Here is a 16,560-nt window from a genome sequence, read left to right as displayed (position 1 = left end):
AGGAAGGAAGGAAAGAAGGAAGGTTGGAAAGGAGGGAGAAAGAAAGGAAGGGAGGAAGAAAGGGAGGGAGGAAGGAAGGGAGGGAGGGAGGGAGGGAAGAAGGAAGGAAGGAAGGAAGGAAAGAAGGAAGGTTGGAAAGGAGGGAGAAAGGAAGGAAGGGAGGAAGAAAGGGAGGGAGAGAGGGAAGGAAGAAGGAAGGAAGGATGGAAAGCAGGGAGAAAGGAAGGAAGGGAGGAAGGGAGAGAAGGAATTGAGTCATGGGCTTGTAAGTTGATGGTGGGGTTGGCATTATTCCTGCGTATAAATACTAGTTCTATGGTTTTCACATTTTACTTCTCAGTATCTATATTAAAAGACTGCTATAAGAATCGGGATACCAATTTGCCACTCTCAGCCCTACCACTAACTAGCTGTGTGACTTTTGATACATTGTCAACCTCTCTGTATGTCAAGACAAGTTAGCTTTGAGGAATGTAGCCATATCCACATGAGAAAAAAATCAATAGTCTATGGTCATAACTTATTATAAATCAAAGTGATTATATATGTACATATATGTGTAGGTACATATATATTTGTTTACTGAAGTATGACTATGTTTCTATGCATATATATAACTTCATAATTACATGTGTATATAATTTGATACATTTCAGGGGAACCCTCATGAAGAAAGACTCTTTTCCTTAGAAACATGTGATGATCCTCGTTGCCTTTTGTTGGTCATCTCTTGCTGAGTAGCACATTCCCTCCACAACTTAGTGATTGAATACAACAGTATCACCTCAGTTTCTGTGGGCGGGGCACCTGGGCGTGGCTTGGCTGGAAGCCCTTGCTGCCTCCCTCCTGTGCTTAGTGGGCTTGAGGCTCAGCTGGGGAAGGTCTGCTTCCAGGTTCACCTGTGTGGTTGCTGTTAGGATCCAGGTCCCTCGGAGGCAGACAGAGAGAGACAGAGCATGAGCAGGGGAGGGGCAGAGAGAGTGGGAGGCACAGAATCCGAAGCAGGTCCAGGCTCCGAGCTGTCAGCACAGAGCCTGACGCGGGGCTCGAATTCACAGACCGTGAGATCATGACCTTAGCTGAAGTCGGACGCCCAACCGACTGAGCCACCCAGGCGCCCCGGGACAGTTGCTCTTAACCACATTTCCGCCTATCTAAGCCCATGTGGACTTTGAAACTAGGCTTCAGATATGACTTCCTCTCTGAAGCTTCCCTAGAGAAATCTGTCCTCTTCTGTGTCCTGTAGTTCTTGATTTACAACAAACTGGAAAGTGCTCATCTTCCCTGCCTGACCGTGAGCTTCTTAAGGACGTGGGACTGTGGAGTGTCGATCCCCCTCCTGGAGACATCATACTTTTCACTTAGTAGGTGCCCTGCAAGGGTTCACTGAGTGCAGCTGATTAACTTAATAAGTACTTTGAGCTGACTTTATTTAGAATTTGAACGGTGTCACGAATTGTGAACAGAGATTCTATAAGCAGGCATGAACCATAAGCTCTGACGTTTGGAAATGTATTCCAACTTGAAAGCATTTTTTTTCAGACCCACATTCCTCTGCTTCAGGGGTCAGACTCCACCGCTGAGTTACAAGGGTGTATTCTGGGGTGATCCCCCCCGCCCCCGTTCGGCTTCTCCTTGCTTCGTACCCCTTCCTTCCTTCATCTCTCCCATCTTGTGGCAGGAAAGAGAGACCTTTTCATTAACCTCTGGTTCCCATCATTTATCTAGGCTGACCTTACCATCCTCTTGGCTGGTCTGTTTTTCTCAAGGGTCTAGGAGCTTGTAATTCAGGAAGACCTGGTGGTTCCAGAAGGAGCTTCATCTTTGGGAGGAACAGAGATCATTATTCAAGCAAAACCAACCTGAACCAAGGCCCTTCAACTTTCTACTTGTATTCCGTTTGCATGCTTCCTGTTCCTCGTCCGTGAACCTTTAGCGATTTTCATGTCTGGGAATTTGTGAGAAAATATAGTTCTAAAACTGGCTTCCACATTGGATTAGTACCTGGCAGTTTCCAAAGGTATTTTTCACACCCGGTGTTTCGTGTAATTTGTACGCCAGCAATAAGAAGTAAATAATGTTAATTGGATTTTGTAGATAAGAAAGTGCAAGTACAGAGAGGTGGCACACTTTGTCCAAGATGACACCACATAGTCTGCAAGAGGCAGAGTGAGATCCTGAGCGAGACTCCCGGGTAGAAGCCTCTTCAGTCTTGATCTCCTCATCATTAGTGAAGGGAAGAGTGGAAATTCTCCCACATGGTCTTCGAAATACAGCTTTATTTCTTGCAAACAGTTCCTGCTCCCTGAATGCATGTGAAAAGCGTGAATCAAACTGAAATCTGGGCGGATTATTGGATTCTGGAACCATCTTAGGGCAGGTCTCAAGTTGCCTTGTGCTCTAGATCTTGCCCCTTGTTAAAGAGCCTTCTTTTCCTCCCTGTCTTCCTCCCTTCCTTCCCTCCATCGACTCATTTGTTTATTCAGATGGCCGGCATTCTTAGGAATCCTACCATGCAACAGGCACCATGTACCTAAGAAAGTTCCATCTCTTACACAAACAAAGGCAACTCTCTAAACAACACCTGAAGCTTCATTATTTCCCCAGATTAGACCACATTCCAAAGGAACTAATACCATAGTCAGATTAAGCATCCCTTAATGGTTCACAGTCTAGCAAGAAAGTTGGAGAAGCAGCTAGGCAACAATGATTCTTGTATCCTGATGCTCTGTAAGCAACATGAGAACACAGCCGTGTCTGTCTGGCCTACTACAGTATTCTGGTGGCGAGAACAGTGCTCAGTAAATATTTGTTGGCCGAAGAGAACCGAGGGCTCCCGATCTAAGTATGATTTGACAAATATTAAAAATAATTGCCGTCACTCTCTCACCCAAGGAGCAATGCCTGGATGGGATGGTTGGATGGACTTTGCCTTGGGGGGCAGAGGCGGTAAATTGAGGCTTCTTGCTCATCTCTCTTGTCCAGGGAGTTTGCCCGTTGGAAGGTGAGGAACACAGCCATCGAGAGGAGAGACCTGGTCCGTCATCCAGTGCCCCTCATGCCAGAGTTTCAAAGAAGCATCCGCCTGCTTGGCAGAAGACCCACCACTCAGCAGTTCATCGATACCATCATCAAAAAGTACGGCACCCACCTCCTCATCTCTGCCACCTTGGGAGGTAGGTTGGCAGCTCCTGGGCCATGGCCTTGTTCGTGCCTTGGGGGTCTGGATTGGAGGGGAGGTGGGGATGCCCTGGGATCCAAGCCAAGCTAACATCTCTGCCGCTGTACGTCACTCAAACGCATATAAGCCAAACTGACTTGGTTGCTCTGCTCATTTCAGAACCCTGGGTTCCATTCCCCGGGACAGTCAGACTTGAGTTTACTAACTTTTGTAGAAATGCTAACTTTTGTGGCTTCACCTTGGAATTAGCTCTATTCTTCAGGGATGCTTAATCTGACTATGGTATTAGTTCCTTTGGAATGTGGTCTAATCTGGGGAAATAATTAAGCTTCAGGTGTTGTTTAGAGAGTTGCCTTTGTTTATGTAAGTCTGCTTTAGGGACTGATAACTTGAGGTTATCATTTTACAAATAGGGTATTATTTGTATGGTTTATGGGCTTGGAGGAGGTTAATAGGAAAGCTGACCAATTGCTTCACGCGGCTTTGCCTTACCTCTCCATCCCCATCAAGTCCAACCCTTAAGAGAGGAGGAGAGAACGGAGGAAATACATTTTTTTAAAGACGGGGATATGGTAGAGACTAGTGTATTTTGATGCTTATGGTTCTTGCCCACGTGCATCATTTTATATTATAAGGTAAATCTCCTCGCACATCAGTTTTCTGCCATAATGACGAGGGCCACTAAATTTTGAGAAAGCCTCTTTGGTGGGGGAACGCCATGCCTCCTGCTCAGGGAGCTGAGAGGTTGCCTTTAGATGTGACCCTTGCCCGCTAAGCAAGAATGGTGTGTTGATGGAGGCGGGGTGGGTGGACTGAGGTATAATTAGAACATTCGATCTTCTCCTTCAGAGGCAGGGGGAGCACCAGGAGCTGGAGTGTCGGGGACAGACTCCATGGGAGAAGGAGCCGTGTAGCTGGCAGGAGCTGGCGAGGCACAGGGGAGGTGGCAGGCGCTTCCTAGGCTGAGTGCACAGTATGCATTGTGAGGAAGCCCAGATTAGGAACTTGGTGATCACGGGGGTGTGAGGGGAGGTTGGGCAACTTCATTCATCCTTACAGTGAGAGGAGCCATTGTGTATTATCTGCCTATAGTAGGCATGCATCGTACATCGCCATTAGTCCCCCAAATCTGCAAGCTAAGTCCAATGAGCTCCATTTTCTACATAAGGAAGCTAAGAGGCAGAAGGGGTGTGGCTAGTAAGTGACAACGCTAAGGGTTTTTTGTTTGTTCGTTTGTTTGTTTTTGTTTTCTATTTATTTAAACTAAAAACAAAACAAAACACAGTTCACAGTTTACCCTACATTTTTAACTTTGGGCTTTCTGTCCACAAAGCCTGCATGTGTGAGTGTGTGTGTGTGTGTGTGTACATATATATATATATATATATATATATATATATATATATTTTGACTCAACATCAGTTGAGTCCAATCCAGACCCCCTCTTTAACCAACTCATTCACCTCCCCAATCCACCCGCTCCAAAACCCACCAACCAGCATGGATCCGTTGCCTGATGCTACTCAAATACTAAGTAGGACTTTGAATGTTAAATCATGTAGTATAAATTGTATTTTATTGTGAAGTGAAAGCGAAATCACTTCTACACTGAGTGTTTCATTAAGCTACACCCCTTTTCCTTGAATTTCTCCACCTCCCATTTTACTTGAATAAATATATATATTTCAACCTATTCTGTTCTTTAATTAGAAGCTGTGTTCTGTCCGAGTCCCTGGAAATCCCCAATAACAAAGACGTTTCTTTTGCTGTGAAATATATTTTTAATTTCTCCAAGGCGGAGTAGTGAATTATTCACAGAGCCTTGTTCCTCTTCTGTTTTTACAGCACAACATTTTAAAATATGCAAAGCTTTGGATTGAGTTCTAGCGTTGGACAGCGGGCCCTAACTGTGCCCTCGGTCCTCACCGTGGAGGAGCGGGGAGCGGGAAGGGGAAAAGATTTACTGTCGATTGAACACAGTGTGCCAGATACTGCATGAGGTCCCTGGTAACATCATCATTTCGTTTACTCGATCGTGGAAAATTGTTTCTTGAGAGCCTCCCCGTGCAAGGGGAGAGAAAGGGAAGGGGTAAGTTGTAGTGAATGGAGGGGCAGCTTCTGGAGTTTGCGTGCCTTGGTTCCACACCGGTTTGACATCACCTGCTCCAAGCCTCGGTTTCCTCTCTTAGAAAGAGAAACAACTAAGACTATTTTCTTCATGCGCGTTGTGACAATGAGATAAAATGGTGCGTTAAAGTGCTGAGCACGGTGTTTGGACAAACAGGTTGTTGCTGTTGTTGGTGTTGTTTTATTATTCTCACTATAATTATTGTAATGTAGTGGGGCTAAGGAGCTTGGGGATTTGGGATTCGAGCCCATTCCTACCACTCGCCAGGTGAAGAGGAGACGTTGAGAAATTCGCTTTCCTGTCTGGATATCAGTTTTCCTGCCTAAATACAAGAAGGTGCAGAAAATGTTATTCTCTGTAATTTTTCCTAAGAACACCGTGTTCATTTAGAAGAAACCTTCTGATAAGCTGTTAGAGGTGTCAGGTGAGCTCCTAAGGGCATACTCAGACAACAAAAGATGATTCTTAAACTGTCACATGTAGGACAAGTAAATGCATTTATTTGGCTCCTGAGGGAGAGAGAAGGGGAAGGAAAGGCAGTGAGAAAGAGGAAGTGCAGCCAGTGGGAGGGCTGATACACGGCACTTCCATGGGCTCCTCAGGTTGTTGGTGAACTTGATTCATCTCATAAAGTACTTGGTGTGAGTGATTTCCTCATGGAAGGTGGCAAGGGGGAAAATTGGTCTGGGATGACCCATGGGGATACAGGGGTAGGATAACATTTTCCCTTAGCCCCTCTGAAGATCATGTTTTGGACCAGAGGAAGCCTCTGGGAGCCTGAGTGATACGTGGGATTAAATTGGCATGAATGGGGGTGCACGCCTCCCCATCGACAGATACGCACAAATCCCCACCTAGACTTGGATGCAAGTTCATCTACACGCAGACGTCCATGCATATGTGGTGCACACTTGCAGACACACTGGGCTCAACGCCTATAGGTGCAATGTACACATATGTGTGTGTGAGGTTGCACACGTTTGTGAATGTGTGCAGATTCCATGAATGTCTTTTTATGCGGGAGGGCTTATGTTTCTGTATGTGTGTGTATGTTTGTGTGTATATTCGTTATTCCCCACCCTGCATTTTCGGAAAGCTTCCCTGGGCTGAGAGAAAGGCTGAGGGTAAAGTCACAGGGACTCAGCAGGAAAGGATGAGAGATGCCCCAGAGGGTCCCAAATCCAGACATCTTCCTCCCCCAGTGAAGAATGGTATCCCCTATATACTCGAAAGGTGAAAGGATCGGCTCCCGCCCCCTCCCCATCCACTGCGCGGCTGAGTCTCACTGTGTTCCCCTCCGAAAGCTGCGGTACAGACAGAGTGAGGCAGATCCCCTGGAGGCCAGAGACACAGAGGAAAGGCCTGTGTGGGGTGAAGAGGCAATTTGCAGGAATGCCCAAATGGGAAAGCAACTCTAAACAGAGCATTCTCTTAATAAACAAGAAATTAAGTCTTAATAATGCAGCAAGAAGCCCATTAACCCCTCTTGATCTAAGGCTTGCTTCTGCCAGTTTTCAGTCCAAAGGGAGCTGGGCCTGTTCTACCTTCTCTTGCGCGGGCTCCTTGGAGAGCCTGCGCTTGGAATATTTATTCCTGTAAATGTGCTCTAACTTCCAGCATATTCACGTATTTAATCATTTACCTCTCCGCCCGCCTATCTATTCATCAGTCCATTCAACCACCTATCCACCCATCCATTCATCCATCCACTTACCCCTCCCAGGATACCCGGACACCTGTTCTTTGTTGGGAACATTACAAAAGAATCCATAGAGGCCTCGTTCCACCAGGCCACCACCCACCGTCCTCGAATTCATTGTCTAATTGTATATAAGGTCATTTTTATGTCAGATCTATCCAGGTCGCTGTGGAGTCCAAAGGACAGAAGATCATGTCCTCCTGCACTACCCGCGAGCCTTCACGGGAAGGTGCAAACATGAGCGTCTTACTCTGAACTCACGTTTAGGCTTGTGGAACCCAGAGGTTAATTTTGATAATGATGAGTCTTCTCATGGGGAGATTTCAGTCTAGCAGTTGAGGCAGAGACATCGCACAATAAATACTGTAGAATCAGATCACTTCCATATATATTTATTCATCCACAAGCACTCTGATCTTTGCTAAGCACATAATACTGGTCCACGTTGTGCTGGACAATGACAGTCAAATGATGGCAGCCTCTTACAGACTCCCTGACCTCACAGTGATTCTCCTCTAACGAAGGAGATAGGCTATTAAGCAAGTGATCACCAGGAAATGTGATAGGTGATATAAATAAAATAAAATAAAACAGAAACAAAAGAGACAGGAAGTACGTGGTTAGAGTTCTTGATCTCGTTTAAGTAAAGAGTGGGGGATTCGGGGAAGGCTTCCCAGAGGAGGTGTTGCCGTAGGTGACATCTGAGGGATGAGTAGAAGTTAGGCAGGAGGAAAAAAAGAAAAGAAAAGAAAAGTCCCAACAATGAGAGAACAAGGCACATTTGTGCAAGATAGAGCATCCCTAGAGAGTGGCGAGGAGGCAGCTGGAGAGACCAGAGGGTCATTCCACATTCCCAACAGGGAGGCAGGCACCCTTCTTCCAGGCCGCATTCCACTGTCTGTATCCCTCTACCTGTGCTGTCCGTCTGGTATATTGAAATGGTCCCCTTATGTCTCTGTCTCCCTGCACCAGCATTGACCAATTAGAAATAGAAGTGTGAGCCACATAAGCCATTTTAGATTTTTCTCACAACCACTTCTTTAAACGTAAAAAGAGAAAGGGGAGAAATCATGTTAATATATTTTATTTAACATGGCATATCCCAAATATTGTCGTTTCCACGTATAATCAATGGGATAAGCAATTCATGATGTATTTTAGTTTTCTTACATTTTAAGATTTTGGAAATCTACTGTGGAGTTCACACCTACAGTGCATCTCAGTTTGGACTAGCCACATTTCAAGGGCCCAAAAGCCACCCTGGTCTGGTGGCTCTCGTATTGGACAGCATACTTGTAGTCACTCAGTGACTCTAGAACGAGGACAATGTCTTATTTATTTGTCACCCCAGTGCCTACCAAACTGCTCAATGCATGCGTGCTGAGCTAAACTGAATGGACATGATAGAGAGTGAAAGAGGGAAGGAGATGACATCTCCCTTGGGGTCAGGGTGTAGTGGGAGAAGGTCACCAGAAAGGTGATGCCCCAGTGGGTTCTGAGGAATGTATAGGAGTATTCCAGGTCTCTTACCCCTGCCGGAGGGAGGGGTAAGAGAAAGTGACAAAAGCTGGATAGGATTTCAACGGTCAGATAGGGGAGGGACAGAATGGCATTCTAAGCAGAGAGAAGCATTTGAGGAGAGGAAATCGGCAGCAATAAATCATGGAGACAGAGGGAATGGTTTGACCGGTGCTCATAGAGGGAGACAGCGGTGAACAGACTGGAGGGTGCATGTGGAGAACTGTGGACAGCAATGGAACTCAGTTCTAGAAGCAGTCATGGAGGGATCTGAGGCACAGGAATTAATCTGTGGGTCAGTACTGTGTGCCCTTCCTAGGATAATCACTGTCCTGAAAGCAACTTTGTTTGTTTGTTTCTCTTAAATTCAAAAAGCAATCAGCATCCTCAAGAAATTTCAGTTATCTTAGATATCAGACTTTTGTCCTCAGAAAGCATTGAGACTGTTGTTCTCTGACTATCCCATTTTATTGCAGGATAAACTTGATGCAATTGCATGAAAATGTATGAAAAAAAAGAAAAAAATTATTTTTCAGTAATCAAGTAACGGTCATCAACACTCCCATGGTACTCACCGTGTGCCAGGCAGGGTGCAGGTACTTTATGCAGTTAGCTAATTTAATCCCATGATAACCCTATCCCCAGTTCTGCCCATGGAGGAATTAAAGCCTAAGGTCAGTAAGTAACTGTTCGTGCAGGTAGTTCAGTCCAGGAAGGTTTGCCCCTGGAGACTGCTTTTTACGACGACTCTACACGACTTTGCTTGCTACAATGAACCAGACCCTGCTGGAAGGACCTTACAAGTATTACTAATTTATGCTTCTTAATCACTCTATGGAGTAGGTGCCAGTCCTTCCCTAATTTTGTGAATGAATAAGCTGAGAACAGAGACGTTAAGAAATATCCCCAAGTTCACTGTTCATAGGAGGTGAAACCAGACATAAAATGGTCAGATTGGTTTAGCAGGTGTTTCTGGATGCTTTTTTCTGAAGTTCTGATGAAACGTCTTGCTATCCAAGATAAAAGGCGCCCGAAGTTAGTGCTGTTAGTAATCTATGCACGTGTTACTATGGAAAACTTAATGGAATAAAATACATGAGTCTGTGCATTCATTTCTCGCTCTCTGTTTTTCCACCCCACTCTCTCTTTCCTTCTCTCGAATTCCCCTCTCTGTGCCTGACTTTCTTGCCGCCTTCCCTCCTCTCCGGAGGTAACCTCCTGTCCATTCCACTGACAGAAACACAATGCCTGGCTTACGGAGGTAATGAGAATATTTATTGATGGAATTAAAAAAACACTGGTGCATTACCTGTTTACTATCTACTATAAGCCCAGCCCAGGGCTTCTGTACAAGGGATAGGGCGCTGGTTAATATCGATAGTGTCTGATTTCACTGATCCGACCGTTTGTTTTTTCCCTCTTTTGGGCGTGCAGTTTTCCCTGCCTTTAAACAATGTCTTATCTCTCTCTGTGTCTGTCTACCTCTTTAGCCATCCGTCTGTTCATGTGTCCATGTATCCATCTGTCTAGGAAGGGGCAGCAGCAGGAGAAAGAGAGAAAGGGAAGGAGGAAAGAAAGACAGGGGAGTGAATAGTGGAGGACCTGGGTGAGGAGGAGGAAAGGACCATCCAGGGCAAGCCCATCATTTTACAGAGGGAGAGTCTGAGCCTCGAGGAGAAGAGGAGATGATACCGGTGAGAAGTATGCGGTGGGTTGGTAGAGGTTGGACTTAACAGCTGAGGGTCTTTCCATGGTCCTTGTCCTGATAGAATTGGGTGCTTCCAGCCACCTCTGCACTGTTTCTCCTTCACTATGCTCTTGATTTTCAGAGGCAGAAGGGAATTTGGGCAAAATTAGTGGGAAGTTCAAGGCTCTTTTCAGCATCCAGGCCCCTGGGGGGCGGGCCTTTCCTCCCACCCCCAAAGCTTGATAGGCTCCCTCCCTGAACTTCTTTCCTTTTCCATGCAGGGGAGGAGGCCTTGACCATGTACATGGACAAAAGTCGCCTCGACAGGAAGTCAGGGAATGCCACTCAAAGTGTTGAAGCTCTGCACCAGCTGGCATCGTCCTACTTTGTGGACCGTGATGGCACCATGAGGAGGCTGCATGAGATCCAGATATCAACTGGAGCAATCAAGGTAGGCTTGAGGGGGGCTGGGCTGAAGGTTCTGAGACAGCCATACTGCAACGCGGGTGTTCTGACAGCAGGTGGGCAGATACAGTCTCTGGCTTCAGCCATAGAGCGAACAGCGCCCCCTGCCGACCCCCCTGACTGACGCAGTCCAGTGCCTTGTAAGATCAGGAGCACTGTCTTTGGGGTGACCACATGCACTGATTTACTGGGGCAGCTCTGGCTATGGTCATGGCATAATAATCAACAATCCTCTCATTTGCTCTTAAAGTTCTCCCGTGTGGATGATTTTTAGACTCCCTTTCTAGGTGAAAAAACTGAAAGCTACAGTGGTTAAATGATTTTCACAGGGTCATAGAGCTAGCAGGAGGCAGCTTACAGATGCCTGATCAGTAATTCTTTCAAATTTTTTTAATATTTATTCATTTTTGAAAGAGAGAGACAGAGAACAAGCATGGGTGGGGTGGAGAGAGGGGGAGACACAGAATCCGAAGCAGGCTCCAGGCTCTGAGCTGTCAGTACAGACCCCGACACCAACCTTGAACTCACAAACTGCGAGATCATGACCTGAGCCGAAGTTGGACGCTTAACCGACTGAGCCACCCAGGCGCCCCAGTAATTTAAACATTTGTGTTTTCCATTCCCTTACTCACCCCTCCCCCATTTTACAGATGGGAAAACTGAGGTCCAAGAGCTAAAGACTTTTTTTGTTTAGGGTTATACAGCTAGAATACCCTAACAGGGACTAAAATTCGTCTCTGGACCAGGGCTCAGCTATTTCTGTAAAAGCCGGGTAATAAAAATTTCAAGCTTTGCATGTCATATGGTCAATGTTGCTGCAACCCAACTCTGCAGCTGTAACACAAAAATCAGCCATGGACAGTATGCAAATGGGTGTGGCTGTGTTCCAATAAAGTTTTATTTACAAAAAAGGACATCTGTCACGTGCTGACCCATACTCCCCTGCACCAGTGCTATTCAGTATACCCTTCCAAGATCGTAGAAGTGCCCTATATCTATGGTCAAGACAGTAGCCATTAGTCACATGGGTTATGGAGTCCTTGAAATGTGGCTACCAGGGAACTAAGTTTGTAAGTTTATTTCATTTAATTTGTGTGAATTTATTTATTTATTTTTTTTTTTTTTTTTTTTATTTTAACATTTATTTTTGAGACAGAGAGAGACAGAGCATGAATGGGGGAGGGTCAGAGAGAGAGAGGGAGACACAGAATCTGAAATAGGCTCCAGGCTCTGAGCTGTCAGCACAGAGCCCGATGCAGGGCCCGAGCTCACAAACCGCGAGATCATGACCTGAGCCAAAGTCGGACGCTTAACCGACTGAGCCACCCAGGCATCCCTAATTTGTGTTAATTTAAATAGCCACATTGACTAGAGTGGATCTAGACTTTCAGTTCAGTGCCTTAGAGCACAGGCATTAAAAAAAAAAGATTCTATTTCAAATGCAATAAATTCAGGAATTACCTTTATAAAGAGAATGGGGGGGGGTGAATTTTGATATAAAGGATTAGTTTTTCTCACAGTTTCAGTGCAGATTTTTTGCATCTCACATTTTCTTAAACCAGATTATACCTGCATTCTACATCTCAATCTTCGATCCAATTTCTACAGACCAAGCCTTATATTAAGATTTTCAAAAATATCTCTGGGGAAAAAGTGTGTGTGTGGCAGGGGTGGGGGGCAGCAGGAGGCGGGAGGGGGTAAGGGGGAAGGCATTGAGGGAGACTCGGGCAGTGGAGTTAGAAATTGACCAAGCCAACAGAAAAATGAGGGAGGGTGTTACTAGGAGGGAGGTAGGCAAGAGAGAAATAAATCAGATCGACAAACAAAGAGCCAGCTTATCCCAGAAGAATCGCCTCCATTGGGGGGATTATGTCGTTAGGGAGCTCGGCACAGAAAGACAGATCTTTATGAAGCCATCAGAGTCAGAGTGAAGCAAGAGCCTGGTTTTCATTATCACCGAATGGTTCTCTCCCCCCCTGGATGGGATGTGGAATTGAGATGTGGAGGCTCTGTCGAAAGATAATCTTCTTTTGTGCACCCTGGAAATGCAGCCTCCCTCCTTACAAGGAATTTCTCAGAGAAATTGCCCAGAGGCCACTCAAGGAACCATTCTTACAGTACCACTGTCTTCCACACTCAGTCTGGGACTTGGCTGTTTCGTTTGCCATTTCTCATGCTACTTTAAGACCAGCTGGCTAAAATCGCCAGCTTTGTTTAAGACTAGCAGCTGACCCAGGTGAGGAAGTTCTGCTGGCAGCTTTTTTGCCCAGGGCATCTTTAGCAGAACGAACTGGTCGTCTTGAGCCTCAACCAATAACAACTATGTTATTATTTTGTACACACACACACACACACACACACACAAAGAGAATAAATGGTTTAAAAAACATGACTCACAGACCCTCCATTTATATAGTTTCCTAAGTGCTAAAGGCTTCAAAAATATGATCTCTTTTACCTGTTGAGGTGGGTAAAAGTATTGCTACCTTTTTATAGATGGGACCTTGAGGCTGAGAAAGGGAAGGTTTTGCAGCTGGGGGAAGGCGTGGCTGGCATTTGGAGAGTCACGTGGCCGTGTCACAGGTCACACCATTCCTGACAAGTGAGGCTGTGTCTTTACTGGATGCAAACCTCAAAACTCGCCCATAAATGATCTTGTGAAATTATGGGAAGTTAAGGCTAAAGGGATGAGAAGCCTCTTTTCATCCTATATCATGCTTACTTCAAGTTTATAAAACATCTTCTAGAAAACAGGGATAATTTCATCATTCTTGCCTAATAGTGTATATGTACTCATCACAGATTATAGAGATCTAGGGTAATACGATGCCCATTTTTGAACATGTGCGAAGCGTCAGGCACTCAAACCCGTCGTGTCTTGTCTCACACCCTTCCTGGAAAGGATTTACTAGCTTCAGGTCGCAGAAACTTAGAGAAGGTAAGTGACTTCCTTAGGTCATACAGCAAATTCATGGCCCCGTTACGATTTCATGCTGGTTCTCCTGATTCTGACACACGTGCTTTTGAAATATACTATTGTGCTTCAACATATTAATTCATATAATACGTAGAGTGACCTTGTGAAGCGAGAGCCAGGGAATGGGTCCCGCCTGTGTGCTCGATTGCTCTGCTATCCTGATGCCTGTTTGGTGATAGCCCAATGTGGTCCTTGCCACAGGCGAGGTGCCCAGGAAGTGGCCGTTGGCTCAGGCCAGGAGACTTGCTCTGCCGGCTTTGCTCTGCTGAGGGCTGACTCTGCGGGGCCCTGTCTCACAAGTCTCTGACAAGGGCACCTGTCTCACACCTGTCACCCTTGATGTGCATTCCAGGTCACAGAGACACGCACTGGGCCTCTGGGCTGTAACAGCTATGACAATCTGGACTCTGTGAGTTCCGTCCTTCTGCAAAGCACGGAGAGCAAACTGCACCTTCAAGGTAGGATGCCCGTGGGAACTGGACACCAGAGAGGGGGACGGGGGGAGCCTTGGGATTTTGAGGAGGCATGATGTGGAGGCAGAATAAAGACGCAATAAAGATGCAAGACGGAGAAACCAAGGAAGACTACAAATATGGAACTTAGGACAGTTAGGACATGATGCCTTTTAAAAATGTTAACATATACAGGACACTAAATTCATGGTTATTAATTAGTTTTCAGATATAAAGTATGAAGATGGGAGCTTTATCTGATTATTTCGATGAAAATGTCTAAACAGTGTTATTTATAGATGCTCCAGACCTAATATATATTAAAGTTTCATATCTTGCTGTCTGAATTTCCTAGATTATTGTGTTTGATTTTCAATGTATTTTGGCAGGTGTTATTTGAATTCCAAGAGCTATAGAGCATTTTATAGAATTTTTGGTTCTAGGTAATCTTCTTTCTCCTTATTCATTCGTCGTCTGTAGTCTTTAATATATGTATACACACGTACATATGTGTGTGTGTGTGTGTGTGCTTTCAGCAGAGTTTATAAATGAGAACACTCAATGCTGACAGGGTGTTCAGAGACAGACACTCAGGCACTGCTAGTTAAAAATGCAACAATTAAAAAAAAAAGAATGCAACAATTATGGGATTACTTTGCTGATATATTTCAACATGTGTATTTGTTTAGTGTCTGTTTTATGCCAGGTCTATGTTAGGGGCTCCAGATATATTTATGACCTTAAGGAAAATATACCCTTTAAAATAGTAATTTTACCCTTGTTAATTCATCATGAACAGGTGAGGACATTATAAGGAAAAATTACAAGGCTTTGAGTACAGATAGTGCTGTTTTAAAAAGCATAATTTATAATGGAAAAAAAAAGTAAAAATCTCAATTTTCCGCATGAGAGGACTAGGCAAATTATGTAGTATCCACACAACATAATATTAGGCAGGTACTAAAATGTTATTTATGAGAATTTCCAAGAATGTATGAAAGCGATCTGATATAGTGTTAATTTAAAAATGGGTAGTGTCTGACTGAATGTATGGCATGATCTTAACAATGCGAAAGGGTAAGGAAAAATAATATTGCAAGGGAATATGCCGAGATGTTAAAAGAGGTTACCTCTGGATGGTTAGGTTGCAGATGATTTATTTTAGGCTTCCCAGTTCTTTTTCTAACTTTTCCACAATGATCATGTATTAACTTTATAGTTAGGGGAAAAAAATGGCATGCTTTAACTTTGAGCAGACTAAAAATGTGACCTTCTAGAAAGGTGTCTGATAAAGGTGATTCTGAATGTCAGTGGGAGGAAAGCAGAGCTGAGATTTGCAGGTGGAGCTAAGCAGAGCCTAATATGACTTTTATATTCCAGTTCCTTGGCAATCCTTTGATTCATGCTCCTGTTACAGAAGATGGTTGGAAAATGGCACAGGGAGGGCTTGGTAGAGTCACTTGGGAGCACTGAATTGAAAACCCCTCCGGGAAATGCAGGCCAAGAAAGTGGTTTAGTGTTAAAAGAAAACACAACAAAACCAAACCTCAGACACACAGAGAATAACCCTACCTCCTTTAGTAGAGAAAAGAGTGGATGAGTGGGTTTGGTAATAACCTGATAAGAAAGTACAGAAGACAGATCTGCCTTGGGCGTGCCCGGATGATCAACTTATTAAAGTTCCTGTGATACCTACTGGTGACCTTGTGAAGTGAGAGAAGTGTTGGAGTCCAGGAAGCTTGGCTCCAGCCTGCATTTGATAACCCTGCTGTGCATGTTGGCAGTGGAGAGACCTGTGAGTTATAATTGGAGTAAATTTAGAAGGGATTAACAAGATGTTAGTTACCAGGAAGGTATTAAGATCTTAGGGCCAGTAAGAGGCTGATTTCCCATGAAGCTAATGAAGCTTAAGGTCCAGGGCTCCCTCACCATGTAGGTCCCCGAATTTTCTCATTCTAAATACTGACTTTCACACCTCATGTTGAATTCCTTTTCTCAACGAGCAGTTATGGTATAAGCTTCAGTCCTCCAAAATGCAGGTCTACCATTGGTTACATGATTTTAAGTATGTTATCCACCAAAAAGGAGGTGACACCCTTGTCTTATTCTAGATTGGTCAGAACACAACTGGAAGGTTAAGGGCCAGGTCTGGGCATCACACTTCAAGAGGGACACTAAGAAACTACAGTGTTCCTAAAGAACGGTGTCTTATGAGGAACAGCTGAGGAGAGTTGACTTGGGGCAAAAGGACTGTCTACAGATACCTAAAGGGCTGTCTTACAGAAAAGCTAGTTCATTAATGTGGATAAAATGAGCCTAGACCTGATGCACTTGCAGAAGACAATAAAGATCCCAGCTTTCTTTTAAGAATCTGTGTTGGGTCAAAGTGGGCATCAGGATGTAGTGGGAAACAGTTTGTGTCCCAAGGAAATATATACCCTATCAGAGAAGAT

General features: G+C 44.7%; 1 protein-coding gene across 3 annotated transcripts in view; it reads left to right on the top strand.

The window, feature by feature from the left end:
* BRINP1 (BMP/retinoic acid inducible neural specific 1) overlaps positions 1–16,560 on the top strand; it is a 173,682-nt gene that overhangs the window by 105,679 nt on the left and 51,443 nt on the right. For all 3 annotated transcript variants that reach the window (XM_042913659.1, XM_042913661.1, XM_042913660.1), the window contains exons 3-5: positions 2,986–3,176; positions 10,495–10,664; positions 14,008–14,113. In XM_042913659.1, coding sequence (XP_042769593.1) covers positions 2,986–3,176; positions 10,495–10,664; positions 14,008–14,113 — 467 coding nt within the window. The remainder of the gene's footprint in view (positions 1–2,985; positions 3,177–10,494; positions 10,665–14,007; positions 14,114–16,560) is intronic.

Source organism: Panthera leo, chromosome D4 (assembly GCF_018350215.1).
Source record: "Panthera leo isolate Ple1 chromosome D4, P.leo_Ple1_pat1.1, whole genome shotgun sequence".
Classification (NCBI taxonomy): Eukaryota; Metazoa; Chordata; class Mammalia; order Carnivora; family Felidae; genus Panthera; species Panthera leo.
The sequence above is the reverse complement of the archived record's forward strand: the minus strand, read 5'-3'. Positions and strand labels throughout refer to the sequence as shown.